The 24,649-nt window shown below is 39.7% G+C and overlaps 1 protein-coding gene across 2 annotated transcripts in view; it reads right to left on the bottom strand.

The window, feature by feature from the left end:
* ADK (adenosine kinase) overlaps positions 1-24,649 on the bottom strand; it is a 599,854-nt gene that overhangs the window by 552,765 nt on the left and 22,440 nt on the right. The window contains exon 1 of one of the 2 annotated variants that reach the window (XM_053586053.1): positions 15,292-15,551. The exons of the other annotated variant lie outside the window; for it this stretch is intronic. Within the exon in view, the coding sequence (XP_053442028.1) occupies positions 15,292-15,305 (14 nt within the window). The 5' untranslated portion in view covers positions 15,306-15,551. Of the gene's footprint in view, positions 1-15,291; positions 15,552-24,649 lie in introns of those variants that run through there. 2 annotated transcript variants of the gene reach the window in all.

Below are 24,649 nucleotides of genomic sequence, written 5' to 3' on the forward strand. Positions count from 1 at the left end.
AATATTCAACAGTTAATGATTGAAGGTAATTAATTTCAAAATCTTTTTTTTTTTCAAAAGGCCCATGACAACAAAGTCCTACACTCAATAAACATGACAGATAATTAACCCTCTCTAGCTAGTAAGGTACCCCCCTATGGCATGGTGGTACAGACCTACAGTGCTAGTTACTCAGGAGGCAGAGGCTGAAGGATCACGTGAGCCCCCGAGTTTAAAGCTGCAGTGAGTTATAATTGCACTGCTACACTCCAGCCTGGGCAACAAAGTAGGACCCTGTTTCTAAAAAATAAATAAACAAACAAATGAGTCAAAATTATTAGAGAGCACGTGGCAAGTCCTGGAAAAGCCCATGCATGAGTCCTACCCTTGACAAACTCTAAATGACTGTGTAGCCTTCACAATGAGTATTTTAGATATTTATCCGTCATGTTTATTGAGTGATTTTGTGATCTGAGGTTCTGACCTGTGAACATACGGCTGCTGCTCTCAGCCTCTCATAATGGATCATGGTTGATTCTAGAGTAAAGTTAGATTTTAAAAGTTCTTATAGATGGAAAATGAAGTTATATAACACAAATTCAAAATAGGTTGTAATAAGTTAATAATGAATACGGTACAATAATCAAAGGAAATAGATAAATGCACAAGCTTAGTCAATTTTAACAGTCCTTTTTTATCAGTAATTGGTAAAATGGGCTGACACGAAAATAAGGAAGGAACCACAACACTGGTTATTTAATCCAGAGAAATAAAATCTTAACTTCATGCAGAAGCCTTGACAAAAATGTTCATAACAGATTTATTTATAATATTAAAAGACAAGAAACAAACCTAACGCCCTTCACAGATGAATAGGTAAACTATGATATAACCATAAAGTGTACTACTAAGCAATACAAAGGAATTAACTATGATACATACAACTTGGATGGCGATCGAAAGCACTGTGCCAAGTTAAAAAGCTCTATCTCTGGGTTACTACACTTACGTAACTCTCAAAATCACAAAATTACAGTGATAGAGAATAGACCAGTAGTTGCCAGAGGCTGGGGTTTAGGGAAGGCAGGACCATAAAGAGATAACAAGAAGGAATTTCTTTGCAGTCATAAAATGATTTGATACCCTGACTGTGGCAATAGTTACATGAATTCAGACATGATAAATTTTATAAAACTATACACCAACACCTCCTCAATAAAAAAAAGAGTATATTAAGAAACTGGTGAAATTCTAACAAGGTCCATAGTCAACTTAATGGCATTTTACCAACATCAATTTTCTAATTTTGGTAATATACTATGGTCATGAAAGATATATCACTAGGGGAAGTTTAGCGACTAGTACACTGCAACTCTACTATTTTTTTTAAGTTTTTTTTTTTCTTAAATCATAGCTGTGTATATTAATGCAATCATGGGCACCATACACTGGTTTTATAGCTCATTTGACATATTTTCATCTCACTGGTTAACATAGCCTTCCTGGCATTTTCTTAGTTATTGTGTAAAGACATTCACATTCTACATTTACTAAGTTTCACATGTACCCTTGTAAGACGGAACTCTACTATCTGCAACTTTTGTGAGTCTTAAAGTATTTCAAAAGAAAAGGAGGAAAGAATACAGAAATAGATATAAAAAATGTTTAAGAAACAATTAGGGTAACATTGTTGGGAACGGTGAAGAACCTCCAAAAATCCTCTTCGGTAAAAGTAACAAGAACACTGGCAAAAAATTTCAAAATCAGCTTTTTCAGAACTCTGATAATTAACCAAAGACTTGCAACAATCAGAGAAGGATTTATTCAAAAGAGCTGAATCTCAGTAAGAACAGTTAGGTGGCATTTTACCTTCCTTTCCTAATCCCATGCTCCCTCTCCAATTCCATGATAGCCTTGAAAAGCAATAGCCCTCAAATACAGTGTAATCCAGGAGCCTTGCAGCGACTGGAGGGGTCAGAACAAGGTTGGAACTCTTTCAAAGACCAATTTTCAGAGAACTGCTATTATTTAAGATGACTGGAAGTTCCCTGAAAAACTGCACTCCCCCGGACTCCCCTTATTTGACCTGATTCAGTGCTTGCAGAGAGCTAGCAGCCTTTTCCCCAAGGGTATTTATTTGTCAAAAACAATCAGCTACAGTTGTTTAACATTCCAGCTACCTAAAGCATCAGGGCACAAAATAAGCTAACTCAGCTAACCAAAAAACACAAAAGGAAAAACAGAAGAATCGGATGTCCACAGAGTTCTGAAAAGTCCACAAATTCCTACAATTCTAGAAAGCCACAGGCAGGTGTTCAAGGCTGTGAGCATGCTCAGAAGGATCTGAGAAGGTCCTAGGCAATCACCTCTGACTGAACAGGAAGCTCTGCACACGCAGGAACTGAAAGCTACCGCAGAGCCTGGTAACGGTGCTGAAGGTGTGTCCCAACAAGCACACCTCAGAGCCCCTCAGCAAACACTGGGAAACAATAACAAGTATCAACAAGAATGTCAAGAAATTGGAATCTTCATACATTGCTGTTGGGAATGTAACATGATTTGGCCACTTTGGAAAACAGTTTGGCAGTTCCTCAAAAATTGAGTAAACAGAAAATTACCATATGACCCAGCAATTGCACTCCTAGGAGAAATGAAAACATAAGACAATACAAAAACTTGCACATAAATGTTTATAACACCATTACTCAGAATAGCCAAAAGTGAAAATAATCCAAATAGGTTCAGCATGCGTAGCTCAGTGCAGTGGTTAGGGCACCGGCCACATACACCAAGCAGGCGGGTTCAAACCCAACCTGGGTCTGCTAAACAACAATGCCAACTGCAACAAAAAAATAGCCAGGCGTTGTGCTGGGCCTGTACTCCCATCTACTTGGAAGGCTGAAGCAAGAGAATCGCTTAAGCCCAAGAGTCTGAGGTTGCTGTGAGCTGTGATGCCATAGCACTCTACCTAGGGCAACACAGTGAGACTGTCTCAAAAACAAAACAAAACAAAAACTTTAAAAATAAAAATAAATAAAAGAGAAAATAACCCAAATAGCAATTATAACAAAATGTGGTGTATCTATATAATGAAATATCATTATTCAGCCCTTAAAAAATATACCAATGGCTTGGCGCCTGTGGCTCAAGCGGCTAAGGAGCCAGCCACATACACCTGAGTTGGCAGGTTAGAATCCAGCCCAGGCCCACCAAACAATGACAGCTGCAACCAAAAAATAGCCAGGCATTGTGGCGGGCGCCTGTAATCCCAGCTACTTGGGAGGCAGAGGCAGGAAAATTGGTTGAGCCCAGGAGTTGGAGGTTGCTGTGAACTGTGATGCCACAGCACTCTACCCAAGGCGACAGCTTGAGGCTCTGTCTCTAAATAAATAAATAAATAAATAAAACAATAATAATACCAATACATGCTACAACATGGATGGGCTTTGAAACCATTACACTCAGTAAAAAAAAAATAAACAAAAAGCCAGCCACAAAAGCCAAAAATTGTATGGTTCCACTTATGCAATGTCCAGAATAGGCAAATTTATAAACAAAGTAGAGTAGTGGTTGCCAGAGGTTGGAGGTTTGGGAGAGACAGTGAGTAACCTCTAACTACTATGAAGTTTAATTTGGGGGTGATGAATATGCCCTGGAACAGACAGTGGTGATGGTTGTACAACCTTGTAAATACACCAAACACAGTGGACTTTACGGTAAGTGAATTACATCTCAATGTAATAAGTAACTAATAAAACAAACAATTTAACCTATTGATAATTTAAAGAGCACTAAACTCAACACTGCAGTATATGCTGTATTTAACTAAAGAAATACAAAGTATCCACACTGAGAACCTCAAAATATTACTGAGTGGAAGTAAAGACTTCTAAAGCACATGTAACCAACATTTATCAAAACAGACCCTAGGCTAGGCCATAAAACTAATCACAACAGATAGATATAAAAGGACTGAAGTCATAAACAATATATCCTCTAATATACGTGATTATAATACAGATATATCTGTTTACAGTACGTAAAAAAATACATTCTCTGAGCAGGGCATAGTGGCTCATGCTTGTGATCCTAGCCCTCTGGAAGGCTGAGGTGAGAGCACCTCGAGCTCAGGAGTTTGAGATCAGCTTGAGCAAGAACGAAATCCCATCTCTACTAAAAATAGAAAAAATTAGACTGGCGTGCTTTGGCGGATGCCTGTAGTCCCAGCTACTCAGGAGACTGGGACAGAAAGATCACTTGAACCCACGAGTTTGAGGTTGCAGTGAGCTAGACTGATGCCAGGGAACTCTCGCCTGAGGAACAAGAGTGAGACACTGTCTCAAAAAAAAAAAAAAGTATATTTTCGGGCGGCGCCTATGGCTCAGTTGGTAAGGCACCGGCCCCATATACCGAGGGTGGCAGGTTCAAACCCGGCCCCGGCCAAACTGCAACAAAAAAATAGCCGGGCGTTGTGGTGGGCGCCTATAGTCCCAGCTACTTGGGAGGCTGAGGCAAGAGAATGGCTTAAGCCCAGGAGTTGGAGGTTGCTGTGAGCCTTGTGAGGCCAAGGCACACTACGGAGGGGCCATAAAGTGAGACTCTGTCTCTACAAAAAAAAAAAGTATATTTTCAGGGCAGCACCCATAGCTCAGCAGGAAGGGCACAGGTCACACATACACAGAGGCTGGTGGGCTCGAACGAGGCCCAAGCCAGCTAAAACAATAATGACAACTGCAACAAAAAAATAGCCCAGACGTTGTGGCAGGCACCTGTAGTCCCAGTTACTTGGGAGGCTGAGGCAAGAGAATTGCTTGAGCCCGAGAATCTGAGGTTGCTGTGAACCGTGACGCCACAGCACTCTACCCAGGGTGACAGCTTGAGACTCTGTCTCAAAAGTAAAAAAAGTACATTTTCTGAACACCATGGAGTTAAATTGAAAATAATTTTTTAAAAGCTCAAATATTAAGAAATTAAACAATAAACTTCTAAATGACCTGTGGACCAGAGAAATTACAATGGAAATAGAAAATTAAGGGCGGTGCCTGTGGCTCAGTGAGTAGGGCGCTGGCCCCATATGCCGAAGGTGGCGGGTTCAAACCCAGCCCCGGCCAAACTGCAACAAAAAAATAGCCGGGCGTTGTGGCGGGCGCCTGTAGTCCCAGCTACTCGGGAGGCTGAGGCAAGAGAATCGCGTAAGCCCAAGAGTTAGAGGTTGCTGTGAGCCGTGTAACGCCACGGCACTCTACCCGAGGGCGGTACAGTGAGACTCTGTCTCTACAAAAAAAAAAAAAAAAAAGAAAATTAAGTAAATACCACATATCAAATTTGTATAATGCAGCTAAAGAAGTAGAGGGGAATATTTTATATAGGAAACGCACATTGAAAAACAAGACAGGTTTAAAATCAATAATCTAAACTTCTGACTCAAAAAAGCTCAAAAAAGGAGAGCAAATTAAATCCAAAAGAATAGAATAAGGAAATAAAGAGAGTAGAAATATGTGTCACACTTTATGGGGGCAAGACATGATTGCAAGAGGGACTTTACCTAACAATTGCAATCAGTATAACCTGGCTTATTGTACCCTCAATGAATCCCCAACAATAAAAAAAAAAAAAAATTGTGCATTCCAATTATTAAAATCATTTGAACAACAAAAAAAAAAAAAAAGAGAGAGTAGAAATAATGAAACGGAAAACATATTACCAAAACAGGCATTGGACAAAACCAAAATGTGGGTTTTTAAAAACATTAATATAATTACTATACCCCCAGCAAAACTGATCCAAAATTAAAAAGAATATCAATATCAGAAACGGAAAGGGGGACATAAAGCAGTTCCTCAAAGCACTCAACCTAGACCTCCCGTTTGATCCTGCAATCCCATTACTGGGCATCTATCCAGAATAAAAAAAAAACTTTTATTATAAAGACACTTGTACTAGGCTATTTGTCACAGCCCAATTTACAATTGCCAAAATGTGGAAACAACCTAAATGTCCTTCAACCCAGGAATGGATCAGTAAGCTGTGGTATATGTATACCATGGAATATATTCAGCCATAAAGAAAAATGGAGATTTTGCAGCATTTGTACTAACCTGGATGGAGGTGGAACACATTATTCTTAGTGAAACATCACAGGAATGGAGAAGTATGAATCTTATGTACTCAATTTTGATATGAAGACAATTAATGACACAGTGGGGCAATGGGAGAAGGGGAGAGCAGACAGAGAAGGAGGGAAGGGCTGAGAGAAAGGAAAAGAAGAAAAAAAAAGAACAAGAAAAGAAAAGAAAATAGTGACTAATTTTCACATAAATTGGTTTTAATTTTGACCAAAGTATATTACTTAAACATTAATTTTTTAACTCAACTTGTTAAAATGTTGTTTAGGATATTGTATCCTCATTTATAAGTGACATATGTTTGTAATTTCTCCTTTATAATAATATATTTTCTCCAATTTTAATATCAGGTGTACCCAGATCAAGTTGAATGATTTTGAAGTATTTCTTCTTTTCCTTTTGTCTATAAGATTTAGCGTGATCTGGTTTTTTGTTTTTTTGTTTGTTTGGGGTTTTTTTGCAGTTTTTGGCCAGGGCTGGGCTTGAACCCGCCACCTCCGGCATATGGGGCTGGCGCCCTACTCCTTTGAGCCACAGGCGCCACCCTGTCTTTTGAAATTATCTTTTACTTTTAGTTATAAATATTAGTTGTCTATTTTTTGATACTTCAAAAAAATAATAAGTTAACTGATGACTCCTTCCTGAATCTCAGAGTCAAAGCATTCTATAATAGACATCCTCTTATTTGACAATGTGAATGTTACTTTCTTTGCATTATTATTGCTTAATATTTTGATGTAGCAATTGTCTGATTCTTTTTCTAAACGTATTTATGTTCGTTCATTCTTTACGAGGTTTTTGTTCTAGTCCTTATCTTAAACATTGTTATTGTTATTAAATTTTAAGTCTTTTTAATTTTGTGAAGGCAAAAAAAATGGAAACCTAATTACCACAAGTATATGTAAAAATAAAAATTTAAAAATATATACATATATAGCCAGGTGTTGTGGCAGGCGCCTGTAGTCCCAGCTACTCAGGAGGCTGAGGCAAGAGAAATGCCTAAACCCAAGAGCTGGAGGTTGCTGTGAGCTGTAATGCCATGGCACTCTACCCAGGGTGATAGTGAGACTCTGTCTCTATAAAAAAAAAAAAAAAAAAAAAAAAAAAAAAAAGGGCGTTAAGAAAATATAAAAGCAGGGCGGCGCCTGTGGCACAGTCGGTAAGGCGCCGGCCCCATATACCGAGGGTGGCGGGTTCAAACCCGGCCCCGGCTGAACTGCAACCAAAAAACAGCTGGGCGTTGTGGCAGGCGCCTGTAGTCCCAGCTACTCTGGACGCTGAGGCAAGAGAATCGCTTAAGCCCAGGAGTTGGAGGTTGCTGAGAGCGGTGTGATGCCATGGCACTCTACCGAGGGCCATAAAGTGAGACTCTGTCTCTACAAAAAAAAAAAAAAAGAAAATATAAAAGCAAATGACCAATAATCACATCATCATTAGCCATCAAAGAAAGGCAAACAACCACGAAATACAACTATATATCCCCCCAAAATGCCTAAAGTAAAATTTAAAATGCCAAACATTTTAAGAATGTAGAACATTAAACTCTCATAAAACTGCTGGTAGGAACATAACATGTGCTAAGTTTTCCATTTTGAAAAAGTTTAGTGGTTTCTGAAGTTAAACATAAATCTACCCAAGCACATAGCAATTTCACTAGTAGGTATTTACCCACATCCACATAAAGACAAATAAAAGAATGTTCATAGAAGCTTTAGTCATAGTTACCAAAAACTAGGAACAACCCAAAGTCCATCAACAGGAGACTTATTGATATATACATACAATGGAATATTATTTGGCAATAAAAGGGGCAATCTAGGCAGTGCCTGCAGCTCAGTTATTAGGGCGCCGGCCACATACACCCAGGCTAGTGGGTTCAAACCGGGTCAGCTAAACAACAATGACAACTGCAAAAAAAAAAGAAAAATTGTAGTCCCAGCTACTTGGGAGGTTGAGGCAAGAGAATTGCTTAAGCCCAGGAGTTGGAGGTTGCTGTGAGCTGTGTGAGGCCACGGCACTCTACCAAAGGCCATAAAGTGAGACTCTGTCTCTACAAAAAAAAAAAAAAAAGAAAAATTGCTGGGCATTGTGGCAGGTGCCTATAGTCCTAGCTACTTGGGAGGATGAGGCAAGAGAATTGCTTAAGCCCAAGAGTTTGAGGTTGCTGTGAGCTGTGACCCCATAGCACTCTACTGAGGACAACATAGTGAGACTCTGTCTCAAAAAATAAAATAAAATAGGCAAACTACTACAAAATGGGTGACTCTCAAAATTATTAAGTTGAACATAATAAACCAAAAGTAAATAATACGTAATTATTTTTTTATTTTTTTTAATAATATGTAATTATTAAACAAACAAAATACGAAAGTAATCAGACATAAATAGTCCTTACTATATGATTCCATTTTATATGAAGTTCTAGAATAGGTGAAACTAGATCTATTATAATAGAAGTCAGAAAGTGATTGTCTGGGTGGGGAAGCAAATGAGATTAACTGAAAAGAAGCATACCGGGAAGATAAAGAGGATTGCTATCTCAAACTGCATGTCCTTTACACAAATACACAGACTGTCAAAATTCAGTGAGTTTAGGAACCATGATTTTACTATATGTAAATTATATTGTCCACATTTTTTTAAAAAAGTGAACAGACTAGGGAGCTATTTGTGTCCCTTGGCTACATAAGGCCTATCCTTCCATTCTAGATCCCAGACACAGGCCTCTGTCAAGCATCGTCTATTTTTTTTTTGCTTTCTATTGGATCATTCTTTTCAGCACACAGATATGTTAAAAATGTCAACCTCTCCCAGCAAAAGCCTCAACCCAGCATGCATTTCCAACTACTACAATTTCCCTCCTTCCCTTTACTCCGAAACATTTCTAAAAGTTGTCAATACTTCATTAAAACAGCAAGTTCCCCTAATATAGGTAAAATTATTCATTTTAAATTCAATTTTCATGAACACATGTGTGATATAGTGACTAACTGATATTCAGGGTTTTGTTAAAATGCATTTTTTGATTTGTTATCTCTTTGAAATCCTTGAAATAACTATGTAGTATAGCTATTGCTATGAACTGTTTAACAGATAAGGAAGCACGAAGTTCAGCAAGGTTAAAACTGGCCAAAAGTCAAGACAACAAATAAACAATTCCTAACTTCAAATTGTGAGCTTTCTTGCTCAGTATATTACTATGTTTAGATGTTCAGAACTCTCTCTTACCACGATAAAAATGCCTAGCTAATTAAAAGTATCAAAATCTAGTCAAAACAGGCTAATATTTCACTATCTTATGGTCCTATATCAAATAACTTGCAACAATCAAAACCCACCACAATAAAATGATTATAATGTGCACAATAATTTATTATTTCAATTCAGCCTTTATAGTATCCAAAAGAAAAAAAATAAATTTAAAAACAGATAATTTATTATCCAAGTGGGACACTTTTGTCTGACCCTTTTTGTCAGCATTACAGGATTCTCCAAGGCAAACTGGGACATATGGTCATCCTATTCACAAGCTATTTAAAAAATTACAGCTTGGATTTGTACCAGGGAAAAGTAGGGAGAGGAGTTAAAAATTAAAATCTACACTTACATGTGTTTTTTTTGAGACAGTGTCTTACTCTGTTACTCAGGCTAGAGTGCCCTGGTGTCAGCCCAGCTCATAGCAACCTCAAACTCCTGGGCTCAAGCGATCCTCCTGCCTCAGCCTCCCAACTACCTGGAACTACAGGTACCTGCCATAAGGCCTGGATAATTTTTTTTCTTTGCTTTTTTTTTTTTTTTTAAGAGACAGGGGTCTTGCTCTTGCTCTAATTGTTCCTGAACTGAGCTCAAGGGATCGGCCCACCACAGGCTCCTATAGTACTCCTCAGGCACTTTCTCATTACTGGCATGAGCCACTGTGGCTGGCCATGCTTGTGTTTTATTACAGTACTTTTAAAATAATTTTAAAGGTTTTTTTTTTTTAATAACTTAAAGCAAAGCAAGTATGAAGAGATAAAGAGACATGACTATTAACCAATATTGCAGGAAAGGGTTAACATTCAAATGGTCATCATTTTGGTTCAGGTTTTATCTTTAAGTGTTCTGCTTAATGTAGCAATACTGTGGCTGGAAAGATTGGGACTTAGAAAACCTTGTATGCATTTCCAAACAAAGATGACCTATTTATAAATATGAGCATTAACAGCTGACAACATTGCACATAAGAGAAAGATTACTGTTTTAGTTCTTCAAAATATTTCATAAATGAAACCATTTCATTTTATTTTAAAACCTTATTTGCCTAAGAAATCACATATCATAAAACAGTTTGTGTAGTAATTTGAATTACAATTCTTACTTAAAAACACAGGTCAAAATGAGTTTGAAAACTCTATTTAAAGGATCTAAAGGAAATAACTCAATAAAGACAGTTTTAATCTTAGCCAGATTTTAGTCTGCATATGAATGTTCTCTATCTAAGGGGCTTGGCAGATTCTATTGGACATAACTCAAAGTCTTTGAGTGTTAGAAGAAAAATATTCCAGGACCCCACCCACAACCCACATAAGTTTTCCAATGTAGGCCTAACCCACAGAAATGGTTCCAGAATCATCATGTAGAGCACAGTCATGTCCAGAGTCCCAGAATAGTCTTAGACCACATCTGACCTATCTGGGCAGGCCAAAGAAGAGGGCTCCTTATCTCTATAGAAAACTCTCTGTCTCCCCAACTACTTTCCCCAATCTTCCCTGGCACAAACCCAAGGTCTAAGCAGTGCCCAAAACCAGACTAGACATTGATTGTTAGGAAAACAAGGCAATATTCAGAGGGGAATTTTGAAATAGTGTTGGCTTAGTGAAAAATGCATGAAGTAGAAGTCAGAAGATCTAAATTCTATCTTAGGCTTTACCACTGTCTAAGTAGGACATACCATTTCACTTTGGACACCAGGGCTAGTATACCAAAAGAAAAACAGTAAAATGCCCTCTAAGATCCTCTTTCAGCCCTGATATTCTACATTATCCTGTGTCTCCGGCTTCAACTTTCTTATTAGGCCAATTAAAAATGACAAAAGCATCAGTTTACCAAATATGCTATTTACCAAATGAAGACCAGTTGGAAGCTGATACAAAAACAAAGGATAAAAGTTGTTGTCCAAGGAAAATTGGTTTAGGAAGCTATAAATTTGGAGTCTTCATCAGTAATGATGTAGTAGAGTAGAATACAAATGATGAAAGATTATCTTAAGTTAAAGATCCAAAGATATTAAATTTTAAAAAATACAACTTTCGTTTAAAATCATTAGAAATTCTTTTTTTTTATTTCAAATTAATATGTGGTTACAAATGTTTAGGTCACATTGTTTTCAATTCTAAGGTAAACTTCAAGTTGTAGTGTAGCCCTTCACCCAGGGGATGTGCTGGACACCCTCACATTGTGCACATTAGGTAAAATTCTGCCAGCTGTCCTCCCTCTTCCCTACTTAGAAATTCTTAAGAGAATGTGGGTGAGGCAAGAAGGCTAATGCCTGTAATCCTAGCACTCTGGGAGGCCAAGGCTAGTGGATTGCTTGAGCTCACGAGTTCGAGACCAGCCTGAGCAAGAGCAAGACCCTGTCTCTAAAAAGTAGCCAGGCATTATGGCAGGCACTTGTAGTCCCAGCTACTTGGGAGGCTGATGCAAGAGGATCACTTGAACCCAAGAGTTTGAGGTTTCTGTGAGCTATGACGCTACAGCACTCTACGTAGGGTGACAAAGTGAGACTCTGTTTCAAAAATAATAAATAGAAATAGAAAAACTAGCTGGGCAGGCACCTGTAGTCCCAGCTAGTCGGAAGGTTGAGGCAGAAAAATGGCTTGAACACAGGAATTTGAGGCTGCTCTGAGTTGGCTGACACCAGGGCATGTTAGCCGGGTAACAGATTCTGTCTAAAAAAAAAGAACGAAAAGAAAAGGTAGAATGCTACACTGGAAAGGGCACTGAATGAGATAACCTGGAGATCTGGGTTCTAGTTCAAGATTTGCAACTATTTATGTGACCCTGAACAAGTCACAGTATTTCGGGGCTTCAGTTTCTTCAACTAGCAAATGAGATAATTAGATAGGTAAGCTTGTTATGTGTCTAAAATTTTAAGATTTAAACATTTCTTTTCAGATGGCACCATTCTCTAGAGAGCTTAATAAGACTATGTCCCATTTATAAAATGCTTTCTAATTTAAAAGCACTTTAACACTTATCTAAGAACACTGCAGGATATAAATGAGCATCACCAATACAGACTTAAACGTCCATAGCAGAAAAGGGAAACAGATCAGTAACTCATAAAAAGGCTTCAGATAAACCCCAGTATGCTGACCACTGGTCCTCATTGATTTTCAATCCTATATTCTTTCTTAGTCATTGTAAAGGATCACATTGTAAAGAATAGCAACAATTATTTTAAATGTTGTATAAAAACAAGAACATTGGATATGCAGTCAGATTTGAATATCCTGCAATCACTCTCCTCACCAGTAAAGGGGGGTCAATAATATCTTTTGGCCTACTATTAGACTGAGCATAAAATGGGAACAAACCTAACATCGTAACTGTGAAAATTAAAGATATGACATAACTGCATTAAATGCAGTCCTCCAACACAAGAGGAACTGGTGGTATCTATAGAACTACCAACTCATTCAAAAATGTCACCATACTCGTTCTAGAGTTGCTTCACCTTCAGTGGTCTCCTCCCCACTTCTGAACCTAACTTTCTTTGCAGCACCAGAAGAAAGCAAAAAGAGTTACAATGGTTATCTTTCATATTTTATAATTTTACAAAAAAAAACAACGCTTTTTCAGAAAATTTTAGTATACTGTTTCTATAAAGGCACCATGCTAAGTACTAGATCTGAAATCTGCACTCAATTCTTAACTTTGCCACTAATTAATTTTGCTCAAAGAACTCAACTTTTCTTTGTCTCAGTTTCCTTGGGTATAAAATATAGCAGCAAGCTTACTTAGGTAACATCTAAAAGAGCTTTTTCAAGCCACATCAGTATAGGTCAAGACTATGCAAAAATGTAGACTTAACATCTGAAGAAACAAGCATAAATAAATTTACTATCATTTATCTGTCCTTTCAAAATGTCAAATCAATCTGATGTCAACCTTTAAATCAGTCTTTTAAAAACAACCATTCAGCTCGATGCCTGTGGCTCAAGCAGCTAAAGCGCCAGCCACATACACCAGAATCCAGCCCGGGCCAGCCAAACAACAATGATGACTGTAACCAAAAAATAGTCAGGCAACTGTGGCAGGCGCCTGTAATCCCAGCTACTTGGGAGGCGGAGGCAGGAGAATCGCTTGAGCCCAGGAGTTGGAGGTTGCTGTGAGCTGTGATGGCACAGCACTCTACCCAGGGTGACAACTATTCACCCTACAACTATTCACTTCCTACATTAAAAGACACATCCTGCTGTCACTTGCTGAACAGCAGCAGCTTTTGGATTTCGCTATTTCTGCAATAAGGAATAGCCAGGAAGATGATGGTCAATTAAAATTAAATCCACATAAGAACTGATTCTTAAAATAGAATGTATTTGACCTACAGCATTCTGTAATGATAGGAACATAAGTCGGAGTGGGGAGAAGAGGAATTAACTCTTGGTATAACAGCATGATTCTAATTCATCCTAAAATACTGTGAGCCTTAAGAGAGATTTACATCCCCTTAAATAATTTACTGTGAAACTTATCCATGAGGCCTCTATGGATAAGTTCAACTCCACTGGAATTTCTCCTTTTGCATAATGAGATGAGTACTCTTTGTCTGTTAATACAGAATTATGCAGTTTAAGAGAGGGAATGTGTCCAAGTTCAGCACAGTTATATCTTAACCTTATCTTACCTGAAGTTTAGTTTTAAAGCTATCTCTCGGCAGCACCCATAGCTCAGTGGGTACGCAGGCCACATACACCAAGGATGGCGGGTTCAAATCCGGCCAGGGCCAGCTAAAACAACAATGACAACTGCAACAACAACAGCAAAAAAAATAGCCAGGCTTTGTGGCAGGCGCCTGTAGTCCCAGCTACTTGGGAGGCTGAGGCAAGAGAATCACTTAAGCCCAAGAGTTTGAGTTTGCTGTGAGCTATGAAGCCATAGCACTCTACCCAGGGCGACAGCTTGAGACTATGTTTCAAAAAATAAATAAATAAATAAAATAAAGCTATCTCTTAAATACAGTGTAATCAAAATTACTATTGAGAAGCCTTAAATCACCAGGACTTAGGGCCCTGGAAAGCTCACAGACCAAAAATTAATCTATTTTATTTCTCTTCGTATTTGTGCTAGGGCTTTGCTTTCTCTGGGACAATATAGTCCAAGGTCTACTTTAAAAGAGGCAGGTCAGAACATTAGCTAAATATGGCAATATCTCTTTTATAAATAGTTAAATTAGCATAAGTTAAACATTCAGTGCAAGCTACTGGCAGAAAGCGGACAAGCCCATTATCCTGTTGCCATTAACAAAAAAAAAAAAAAAGAAGAATCAGGAACCTTCAAAAACTCTGGAAGGAGCAACTGGGGGAAAATCTCCAGTGTTACTGCTTTCCTTACATCTCAAAAATCACTTCACCTATAACTCTCAGCTAAAAGGAGGTAAACAATATTGTACTTTCGGGAACCAGGGTACTAATTCCAGCCATAAGCAAACATTTCAGGGGCACACGGTTTCAAAACTTGGAGTCAATACACCTGCAATAGAGAAGGGTCAACTTTGGAGTTGTGCTCCTGGCCAACAATGAAGTTCTGTGAGAAGGCTTGACATGCAGACATGAACACACATCGTGCACGTCACGTTACCTTGGGCCGTGGGTCACCACCGGGGGCGGGGGGAGGGGTGTTGGCATTTTGCACGAGAAATCCACATTACACACACAAGAAAGCCTCACACCCCGGAATCTGGGCGAGGGACACCTCAACGAAGCAGCAACTAATAGGGATCCGCCATGTGCCACAGACCCAAAAACTTCTGAGGAAAGCAGAAATGCCCACATGAGAAGTGCAGAAAGAACCTCCAACACGAGGGGGACCGATGGCAAAGGGAGGCTCCAGACCACCCAGGAAGGAGAAGGGGGCGACAGCTCTGAGACGGTAAGGAAGCTAATGCCCAGCTGCGGAGCAGTGTAAGCCTCCGGCTTCTCGTTACCTGACGGACGACATGCCTTCACCTTCCTGCCCCAAGCCACAGCGCCCGCGTCCGATGCTCTGCGTCCGCTCCTGCAGCTGCAGGTAATACGGCAACTGCTCGGCGGCTCAGGCACTCAGCAACTGGGAGCGCGTCCTCACACACCCCGCGCGCGAGCCGCCCCGGGAGAGCCGGCTCCGAGCGCTGATTGGCCGCCGCCTGAGGGAGGGCGGGCACTCCGCCCCCAGGCGGACGGCTGGAGATCTTCCCCGGGCGCAGTGGACCAAGGCGAGCAGCCCGCGCGTCTTGGGCAGGTTCGTCGGCCCGCGGGCTAGCCGGCTGGCTAGCGGGCGTGGTAGCCATCTTGAGTCCCGGTAACAGCATCTCCCGCCGCCCCCCTGAGGCTCACAGGACGTGGGGTTGGGTGCCCGCCTCAAAAATGGCCGCCCCTGTGGCAACTGGTTTAGCAGTCACATGGCCAGGGTATACCTCTGCAAGCTCAGGTCTCTTTAACAGCACATGGGACGCTGTCAGGGCAAATCTTCAAGGATGGGGTTTAACAGCCTGCAAAATCCATCTGCAGGAGGGGGAGAAAAAGAAAACCTGGCAAGCCTCAGCCTGGGGAAAATCGAACACGTGGCAACAGCAACATGACGTGGTAAATGCCAGTTCGCAGCCTTTGCGAGTCAATTGCTGGATATGATGATCCCAAACGTTCTTGAACTTAAGAAACACTTAAAGCGGTTTATTTAATATGGAACTATCAGGGATTAACTCTAAACTTTATGAATCGGAATCAAAAAAGGCGAGGCCCAGACACTGGTATTTTCGCATGTACCTGGAAACCCAGCTACATGGAAAATTTTACAACCTTTGGGCCAAACTAGCACCACTCAGACTATCTTATTTGCCACGTTTACTTCACTTTCCTGAAAAGGATGCAGGCTATAAATCAAATATTTAAGGCTATAGGGGAAAAACTGGAAGACATCCTAACTCCTGGCTCTAACTTTACAAGTTTGTGCGGTTAAAGGGCTAAGAAACTGACCGCGAACCACTAAAGGAAGACAGCTAAATTAATTCCAAAAGCGGGGGGGGGGGGGGGGGGGGGGGAAGGCAGTAAATCAGTAAATGCTTTATGACACAAATAGCTTTTCTTTATTCTTTCTTTATTCTCTATACAAAAATATTTGTTATCATTAGACTACAACATGCTGTGGCATTCATTTACTTATCATATAGGATGTTTATCAATTATAAGTCTGAAATCAGTTAACATTATAAACACAACCAAACACCAGGTGATACTAAAATGTAGCTGATGAGACAGAAAAACTGAATTTATTTGATTTCAATTCGTTTGAATTTTAAAAGTAAAGCAATATAAAATATTTTCCCATTAAACACAATTTTATTGTTTTGGTTGGACTACATTTCACTTTTTTAACTGTTGAAAATTTAACATCCAGTCTGGCACAGAAGCTCACACCTGTAATCCTACAGGTTAGGGGGACAAGACAGGAGGGTCCCTTGAGACCAGTCCGACCAAAAGCAAGACCCCCTCTCTATTGAAAATAGAAAAAAGTAGCTGGGCCTTGTGCCCATGGTCACAGTTACTGGGAAGGCTGCAGCAGGAGGGAATCCCTTGGGCCCAGGAATTTGAGGTTACTGTGAGCAAGGCTAATGCCATGGCACTCCAGCCTGGGGCAACAGAGTGAGACCTTGTCACAGGAAAAAAAAAAAAAATTAACATACAAATTAAGACACGAAGAGTATACACATACTGGATTTTTAAGATTTAGTATAAAAATATGAAATATCTATTAATTTTTATATTGATATGTTAGATATACCATGTTATATTAGATATATTATTAAGATGAAACTGTTTCTTTTTACTTTTTTTTTTTTGAGACAGAGTCTCAAGCTGTCCCTCTGGGTAGAGTGCCGTGGCGCTGCAGTTCACAACAACCTCAAACTCTTGGGCTTAATCAATCCTCTTGCCTCAGCCTCCCAAGTAGCTGGGACTACAGGTGCCTGCCACAACACCCGGCTATTTTTTGTTGGGGTTGCCATTGTTGTTTTAGCTGGCGCAGGCCATGTTGGAACCTGCCAGGGTGGTGTATGTGGCCGGCACCCTACCCACTGAGCAACGGGCGCCACCTCTTTTTACTTTTTAATGTGGCTACTAGAAAATGTATGTGTCTTGGGGCGGCGCCTGTGGCTCAGTGATTAGGGCGCCAGCCCCATATGCCGAGGGTGGCGGGTTCAAACCCAGCCCCGGCCAAACTGCAACCAAAAAATAGCCGGGCGTTGTGGCGGGTGCCTGTAGTCCCAGCTGCTCGGGAGGCTGAGGCAAGAGAATCGCGTAAGCCCAAGAGTTAGAGGTTGCTGTGAGCCGTGTGATGCCACGGCACTCTACCCGAGGGCGGTACAGTGAGACTCTGTCTCTACAAAAAAAAAAAGAAAATGTATGTGTCTTGCATTATATTTCTACTGGACAGTGCTGTTCTACAATCTAAGTTAGCCTTCTTTTCTTATCTATCACTGCCCTGTAACAATAATTAGGTTCACAAAATTAAATTAGTAAAAGGCGAAAGATTGTATAATATGAAGAGAAACCAGATTATCACAAAATGAAATTTGTAAGGAAGCCAGTTTATACAAATCTGTGTTTCCTTGCTAATCACATAAAACATCAAATATTTCAAATGACTTTAAGGTTCCTTAGAAAATGCTGTGTCTAAGTGATGATAAAGTATGTCTGAAGAGAAAAAAAGGAAGAAAATGCTATTTTTAGCACTGTTCTCTTTAATTTGGGAAATGCCTATCCAGAATGACACCACAGGGTGGCACCTGTGGCTCAGTGAGTAGAGTGCCAGCCCCATATACCGAGGGTGGTGGGTTCAAACCCAGCCCCCACCAAACTGCAACAACAAAAAAAAATAGCCGGGCATCATGGCAGGCACCTGTAGTCCCAACTACTCAGGAGGCTGAGACAAGAGAATTGCCCAAGCCCAAGAGCTAGAGGTTGCTGTGAGCTGTGAACATGCCGCAGCACTCTACCAAGGGTGACAAAGTAAGACTGTCTCTAAAAAAAAAAAAAACAGAATGACACCACAAATTGAAATCTGATATGTTCAAGCCATGTGTAAAGTTGTTAACACAATGAGCTCTATATATTTGGCATGGTGAGACTTTGACCAAATGTCCACAGCAGAATTAGACAATTGTTCCTCTGGATTAAATAAGCCCCAAAGCCAAGATGCAGCTGGACAGCAATCTAAAGTGGTAGAGACACTGATTCAAGAGTTACCCTCCTCCTCTTGTGGAAAATGTTAATAGTTAATTCACATAAATTAAAACCATCCAAAAATAATCCTGAGAATTTCAAATCCTCAATTTAACTTTTAATATGGGGCATAGTATAGAGTAAACCAGTGCTTCTCAAACTTTAATATGCATACAAATCACTTGGGAAATCTTGTTAAAATGCAGGTTTGATTCAGTAGGTCTTCCATCCAGTCTTCTTAATACACACACACACACACACTTGACTATTTCTTTTGGTCAATTTGCTAAGCCATTTATTTCAACCCTATTCTTTTCCTAAAGGCCTATCTAGTTTATCATACTTTAGGGGAAAAACTCTAATGGAAATCTTTAACCTTCAGTAACCTCCTTACAATTTAAATATTGAGTCAGGACAGTTTGCTCTTGATAAGGTTGATAAGTAAATATTCTACCTACCTATTAATCTTGTGATTAGTCTTCCCCTATAAAAGCGAACAGATACCTAACCCCAAATAGCTAGCTAGGTCTAACAAAGACAAGTAGACCTACCTACTAATCTTTTCAGAAAGTGCTTCAGGCCCCAAGATAACAGCAACATTCTCTCAAATGCCCAAGTTTGTTGTTAAGGATACATTCAAACAAACACTCCCATACATTTCTAAAAGCATTTTGGCAATAAGTATTAATAATTTCAGGCAACTAATATACAAAAAAAGAAACAACAGACCAATGTGAGCAAAGATTTCTATACCCTGTTGTTCAACATTTTCACAATAACAAAAAAATTATTATATCCTAAATAACCAGAAATAAGGTAATAGTTAAATGAATTACAGAAGAATGTTACGGAACTATTATGGTTTCCATAGACTTTTTTTTTTTTTTGTAGAGACAGAGTCTCACTTTAACACCCTTGGTAGAGTGCCATGACGTCACAGGACTCACAGCAACCTCCAACTCTTGGGCTTCCGCTATTCTCCTGCCTCAGCCTCCCAAGCAGCCGGGACTACAGGCGCCCGCCACAACACCCGGCTATTTTTTGGTTGCAGTTCAGCCAGGGCTGGGTTTGAACCCGCTACCCTCGGTATATGGGACTGGCGCCCTACTCACTGAGCCACAGGCGCCACCCGGTTTCCGTAGCCTTTTTAAGAACATAAAAAAAAAAAAAAAAAATGAGCCAGGCCAAGTGGCTCATACCTGTAATCCCAGCACTTTAGAAGGCTGAGGTGGGAGGATTGGGTAAGGCCCAACAGTATGAGACCAGAAATATACAAAAGAAAAAAAAAATTTAGCCAGGTATGGTGACAAGCGCATCTAGTCCTAGCTACTTGGGAAGCTGAGGTGGGTGTATTACTTAAATCCAGGAGTTCAAGGTTGCAGTGAGCTATGAATCTGCCATTGTACCCCAGAAAGAACAAAGGAAAATGCTTATGATACAATGTTAAATGAGAAAAAGCAAGGGCGGGCATGGTGGCTCACTTCTATAATCCCAGCACTCTGGGAGGCTGAGGCGGGTGGATTGCCTGAGCTCACAGGTTTGACACCAGCCTGAGCCAGAGGGAGACCTCGTCTCTAAAAAGAGGTGGGTGGGCGGAGGGAGGGTGATTGGTGGGATTACACCTGTGGTGCATTTTACAAGAGTACACGTGAAACTTAGTAAATGTAGAATATAAATGTCTTAACACAATAACTAAGAAAATGCCAGGAAGGCTATGTTAACCAGTGTGATGAAAATGTGTCAAACGGTCTATAAAACCAGTGTGTGGTGCCCTATGATCGCATTAATGTACACAGCTATGATTTAATAAAAAAAAAAAAGAGGTGGGTGTTGTGGCAGGCACCTATAGTCACAGCTACTCCAGAGGCTGAGGCAAGAGAATCCCTGGAGCCCAAGATAGAGGTTGCTGTGAGCTATGACCCCACCGCACTCTACCCAGGGCAACAAAGTAAGACTCTGTCTCAAAAAAAAAAGAAAAACAAAATACATGAGGAGTATGATCTTGACTATATTTAAAAACAAAATATATGCTCTCTTTGCCTACTTTCCGTGGCAACAGAGTTACATTCACTATCTATGGCGAATGTATCCTGCTTTGTAAGCTTTCTTAGTGTGCTGCAAACCTATCTTTCTCTTCCTCAATAAACTTTGTTTCACGCTTGCTTGCCTTCAAAAAAAAAAAAAAAACACATGCCATATATCCATAGAACAAAATGACTAGAAAGAAAGAAACACACCTGGGAAATAGTATTATATGTAATTTTTACTTTATTTTTATGGACCTAGCTTATAAATTCTCTACTATATATTGGTTTTACAGTCATAAATTTGTACAATTATTATTAAACATTAACTGTTGGTTTTGTTTTATTAGTGACAGAGTCTCAGTGTCACGCAGCCTGGAGGGCAGTGGCATTATCATAGATCACTGTGACCTCAAACTCCGAGGATCAAGCAATCCTCCTGCCTCAGTCTCCCAAGTAACTGGGACTAAACGTATCCATCACCACACAGCTAGTTTTTTAATTTTTTTCTAGAAGTGGGACCTTGCTATGTTGCCCAGGCTGGTTTCCAAGTCCTGGTCTCAATAATCCTCCCCTTCAGCTTCCCAAAACACTTGGGTTATGTATTTCCTAAATGATTTAGAAATGCAAAACTTATTCCTGCTCTTTTAAAAAACTTTTTTAAATGACAACCATCAAAACTATACTTATTTTCAGAGGAATTGGGTTTATTTTATAAATGCCTCATATTTCCATGGGTAAAGATTCTTTCAGATAGGAAAAACAAAAATAAAATGTTTCGGGCGGCGCCTGTGGCTCAGTCGGTAGGGCGCCGGCCCCATGTACCGAGGGTGGCGGGTTCAAACCCGGCCCCGGCCAAACTGCAACCAAAAAATAGCCGGGCGTTGTGGCGGGCGCCTGTAGTCCCAGCTACTTGGGAGGCTGAGGCAGGAGAATCGCTTAAGCCCAGGAGCTGGAGGTTGCTGTGAGCTGTGTGAGGCCATGGCACTCTACCGAGGGCCATAGTGTGAGACTCTGTCTCTACAAAAAATAAAAAAATAAAAAAAAAAAAATGTTTCTATGATCTTCATGGTTAATTTTAAATCATAATTTGACAAAAGTTAAAAGTGCAAATACCACTTTTAGAGCTTTGCAAAGCCTTTTAAAGCCCAGCTGTCATAACATTCCTGCATCCAACATTACTTAAAAATACATCCCCTCATTTAATATGAATTAAAATATTAATAAAATATTTTGAAAGCAATCTATATCATACTCCAAAAAAAAGAAACTTCTTAAAACATATCTCCCTAAAATACTATGCCACAGTAAAAAGTTCAGGAGCCTAGGAATGAGGTAAAGGGATTCTACTTCTGGACCTATCAATAACTGTATTACCTTTGACAAATCACTACCTCTTTAACCATCAGTTTTCTTGTATGCAACACAAAGCAGTTTGTTATTAGTGTCATCTCAGATCGCTTTCAATTTTTATTAGACAAAGAAAAAAAAGTCTCTACTTGTGTCTGAATACCATTTGGATTTTTTTTTAGGCGTTGATCAATTTTAATGCAATTTCAGTTAGCTTTCATATAGACGAAATTATTCAAAGAAACACTGCTAAATCTATAAACTGTCTCCCTCAAAAGATATTTTTAGAGGTCTATTATTTTTATTTCCTTTTAATTATCACCTGCAGATACTTATGTCACATTTCATTTTAACATCACATAATCAAACAGAATACAATCTTTAAATGGAAACTGATGATTTACTTCTCTGGAGAATTTGAAGAATACAATAATATTTGATTGATTGAACTTTATTTAGTAAGAACTATTAGCAAGATTCCTTCCCAGGCACACCCACATAGTGCCTCTTTATTTTCAGTGAACTACAAATCTCTGAAACGCAAAGAAAACTCCAATTTAAAAGTATAAGACAACTGTGCTTCCAAACTATTTATGCTGCAAAGAACTTATTTCTAAACTGTACAACTGAATATCATTACCATTCCATACTAGAAAGGGCATTTTAATAAAAATATAAGGACATCACAAAAACCAAAAATATAGCCCTCCCCAAAGGACTGCTGGTAACTTTATGAAATATATTTTGTACATGAAAGATTTTCCCTATTATTTCATCATAGATCTCATCTATGATACTTCACAAACAAACTTTTAGGATTAATTCATTTATTCGTTAACAAATATCCATTGAACATCTACATTAGACACTACAGAGTCAGGAAAGATAAAGAACATATGCTGGCCTTATGGAACTTATCTTCTACGGGGATACAGATGAATAATCAAGTAACGAGAAAAACAAATGATCCTAAGTGCTATGCAGAGAATTAAAACCAGCAGATCAAGCTAGGTGCAATGGCTCACACCTATAATCCTAGCATTCTGGGAGGCCAAAGCGTTGGGACTACTTAAGCTCAGGAGTTTGAGACCAGCCTGAGCATGAGTAAGACCCTCATCTCTACTAAAAATAGACAAATTAGCTGGGTGTTGTGACAGGCCCCTGTAGTTACTCAGGAGCCTGAGGCAGGAGTTTGAGGTTGCTGTGAGCTGGGCTGATCCCACAGCAAAGCCTGGAAAAAGTGAGACTCTGTCTCACCAAAAAAAAAAAAAAAAGGGGAAACCCCCAGCAGATTAGCATAGAGAACACCTCCTTTACGTTGAACAAAGACGTTCTCTACCAAGGGAACTCCAAGTGGGAGAAGGGGATTCCAGATGAACAGCTCTCAAACTAAAACACGGTGTGAAAAAAGGCAAGGGAGAAAGCAAGAACAGCATGCCTTCAGAGCAAGAAGCCAATCATTTTAGACTTCATAAATCTAAGTTTTGGTTTTGTAATGAGCATGACAGGAAGCCACTGTAATTAAAGTTTTTTTTTTTTGTTCTTTTTTTTGAGACAGAGTCTCACTATGTTGCCCTTGGTAGAGTGCTATGCCATTACAGCTCACAGCAATCTCAAACTCTTGGGCTAGTGATTCTCTTGCCTCAGCCTCTAAAGTAGCTGGGACTACAGGTGCCCGCCACAACGCCTGGCTATTTTTTGGTTGTAGTTGTCATTTTTGTTTAGCAGGCCCAGGCGGGTTCAAACCCGCCAGGTTCGATGAATGTGGCCAGCGCCCTAACCACTGAGCTCCAGGCACTGGAGCATGTAATTAACTTTTTTTTTTGGCCGGGGCTGGGTTTGAACCCACCACCTCTGGCATATGGGACCGGTGCCCTGCTCCTTGAGCCACAGGCGCCACCCATCATGTAATTAACTTTTAAACAGAGAAATGACATGATTTCATTTTGTTTTAAAAGATCATGCTGGCCGTAAAGGGGAGCATGTCTTTTTCTTTTTTAAAACAAGAGTATGAAATCAGAAAAACCAAATTAGAAGCCTATTACAATGATCCAGATGACAAATGATAACTGTTTGAACCCTGACCATGGTGCACAGAGAAGTGGATAGATCCAGGAGACATTTGGGAGGTAGATTGGCAGGACTTGCTGATAGACTGGATATGGGGTACCAAGGAAAAGGAATAAAGAGTAACCCCTAAAAATAAAAAATAAATAAATAACAGTTTAAAGAAAGAGTAACTTTCTTGAGAAATTGGGTGAATGGTGCTGTGGTTTACTGAGATAAATGGAAAAAACAGACAAGCTTAAAAAAATGGAATTCTAAGAGAAGTCAAAGGTGGAGATAGACACCTGGGAAACAGATTTTTCTTTCTAGTCTTTCTATTCCACAATGCCTACTGTATTTTTTTGATAGACTAAAAAGAAATATCTAGAATTTTATAAGCAGTTTTCATCTGGACAATACCCTAAGAGGGGAACAATTGTACCTTGGCATCTGCTAGCAGCCATGGGTATATATAGGTAAAATAATAGGTAAAACTGACTGAGAGCTTAGCTATGTATCTTCTAAGTACTATCCTATACTAGCCAATTTACTATCAAACTAAGTAAATCCCCCCATCACAGCTATTCAGCTTGTTTGAATCAATTTAGACTTCAGCTGGGCACAGTGGCACATGCCTATAGTCCCAGTTACTTAGAAGGAGAGGCAG

Source organism: Nycticebus coucang, chromosome 3 (genome assembly GCF_027406575.1).
Source record: "Nycticebus coucang isolate mNycCou1 chromosome 3, mNycCou1.pri, whole genome shotgun sequence".
In the NCBI taxonomy this organism is placed as follows: Eukaryota; Metazoa; Chordata; class Mammalia; order Primates; family Lorisidae; genus Nycticebus; species Nycticebus coucang.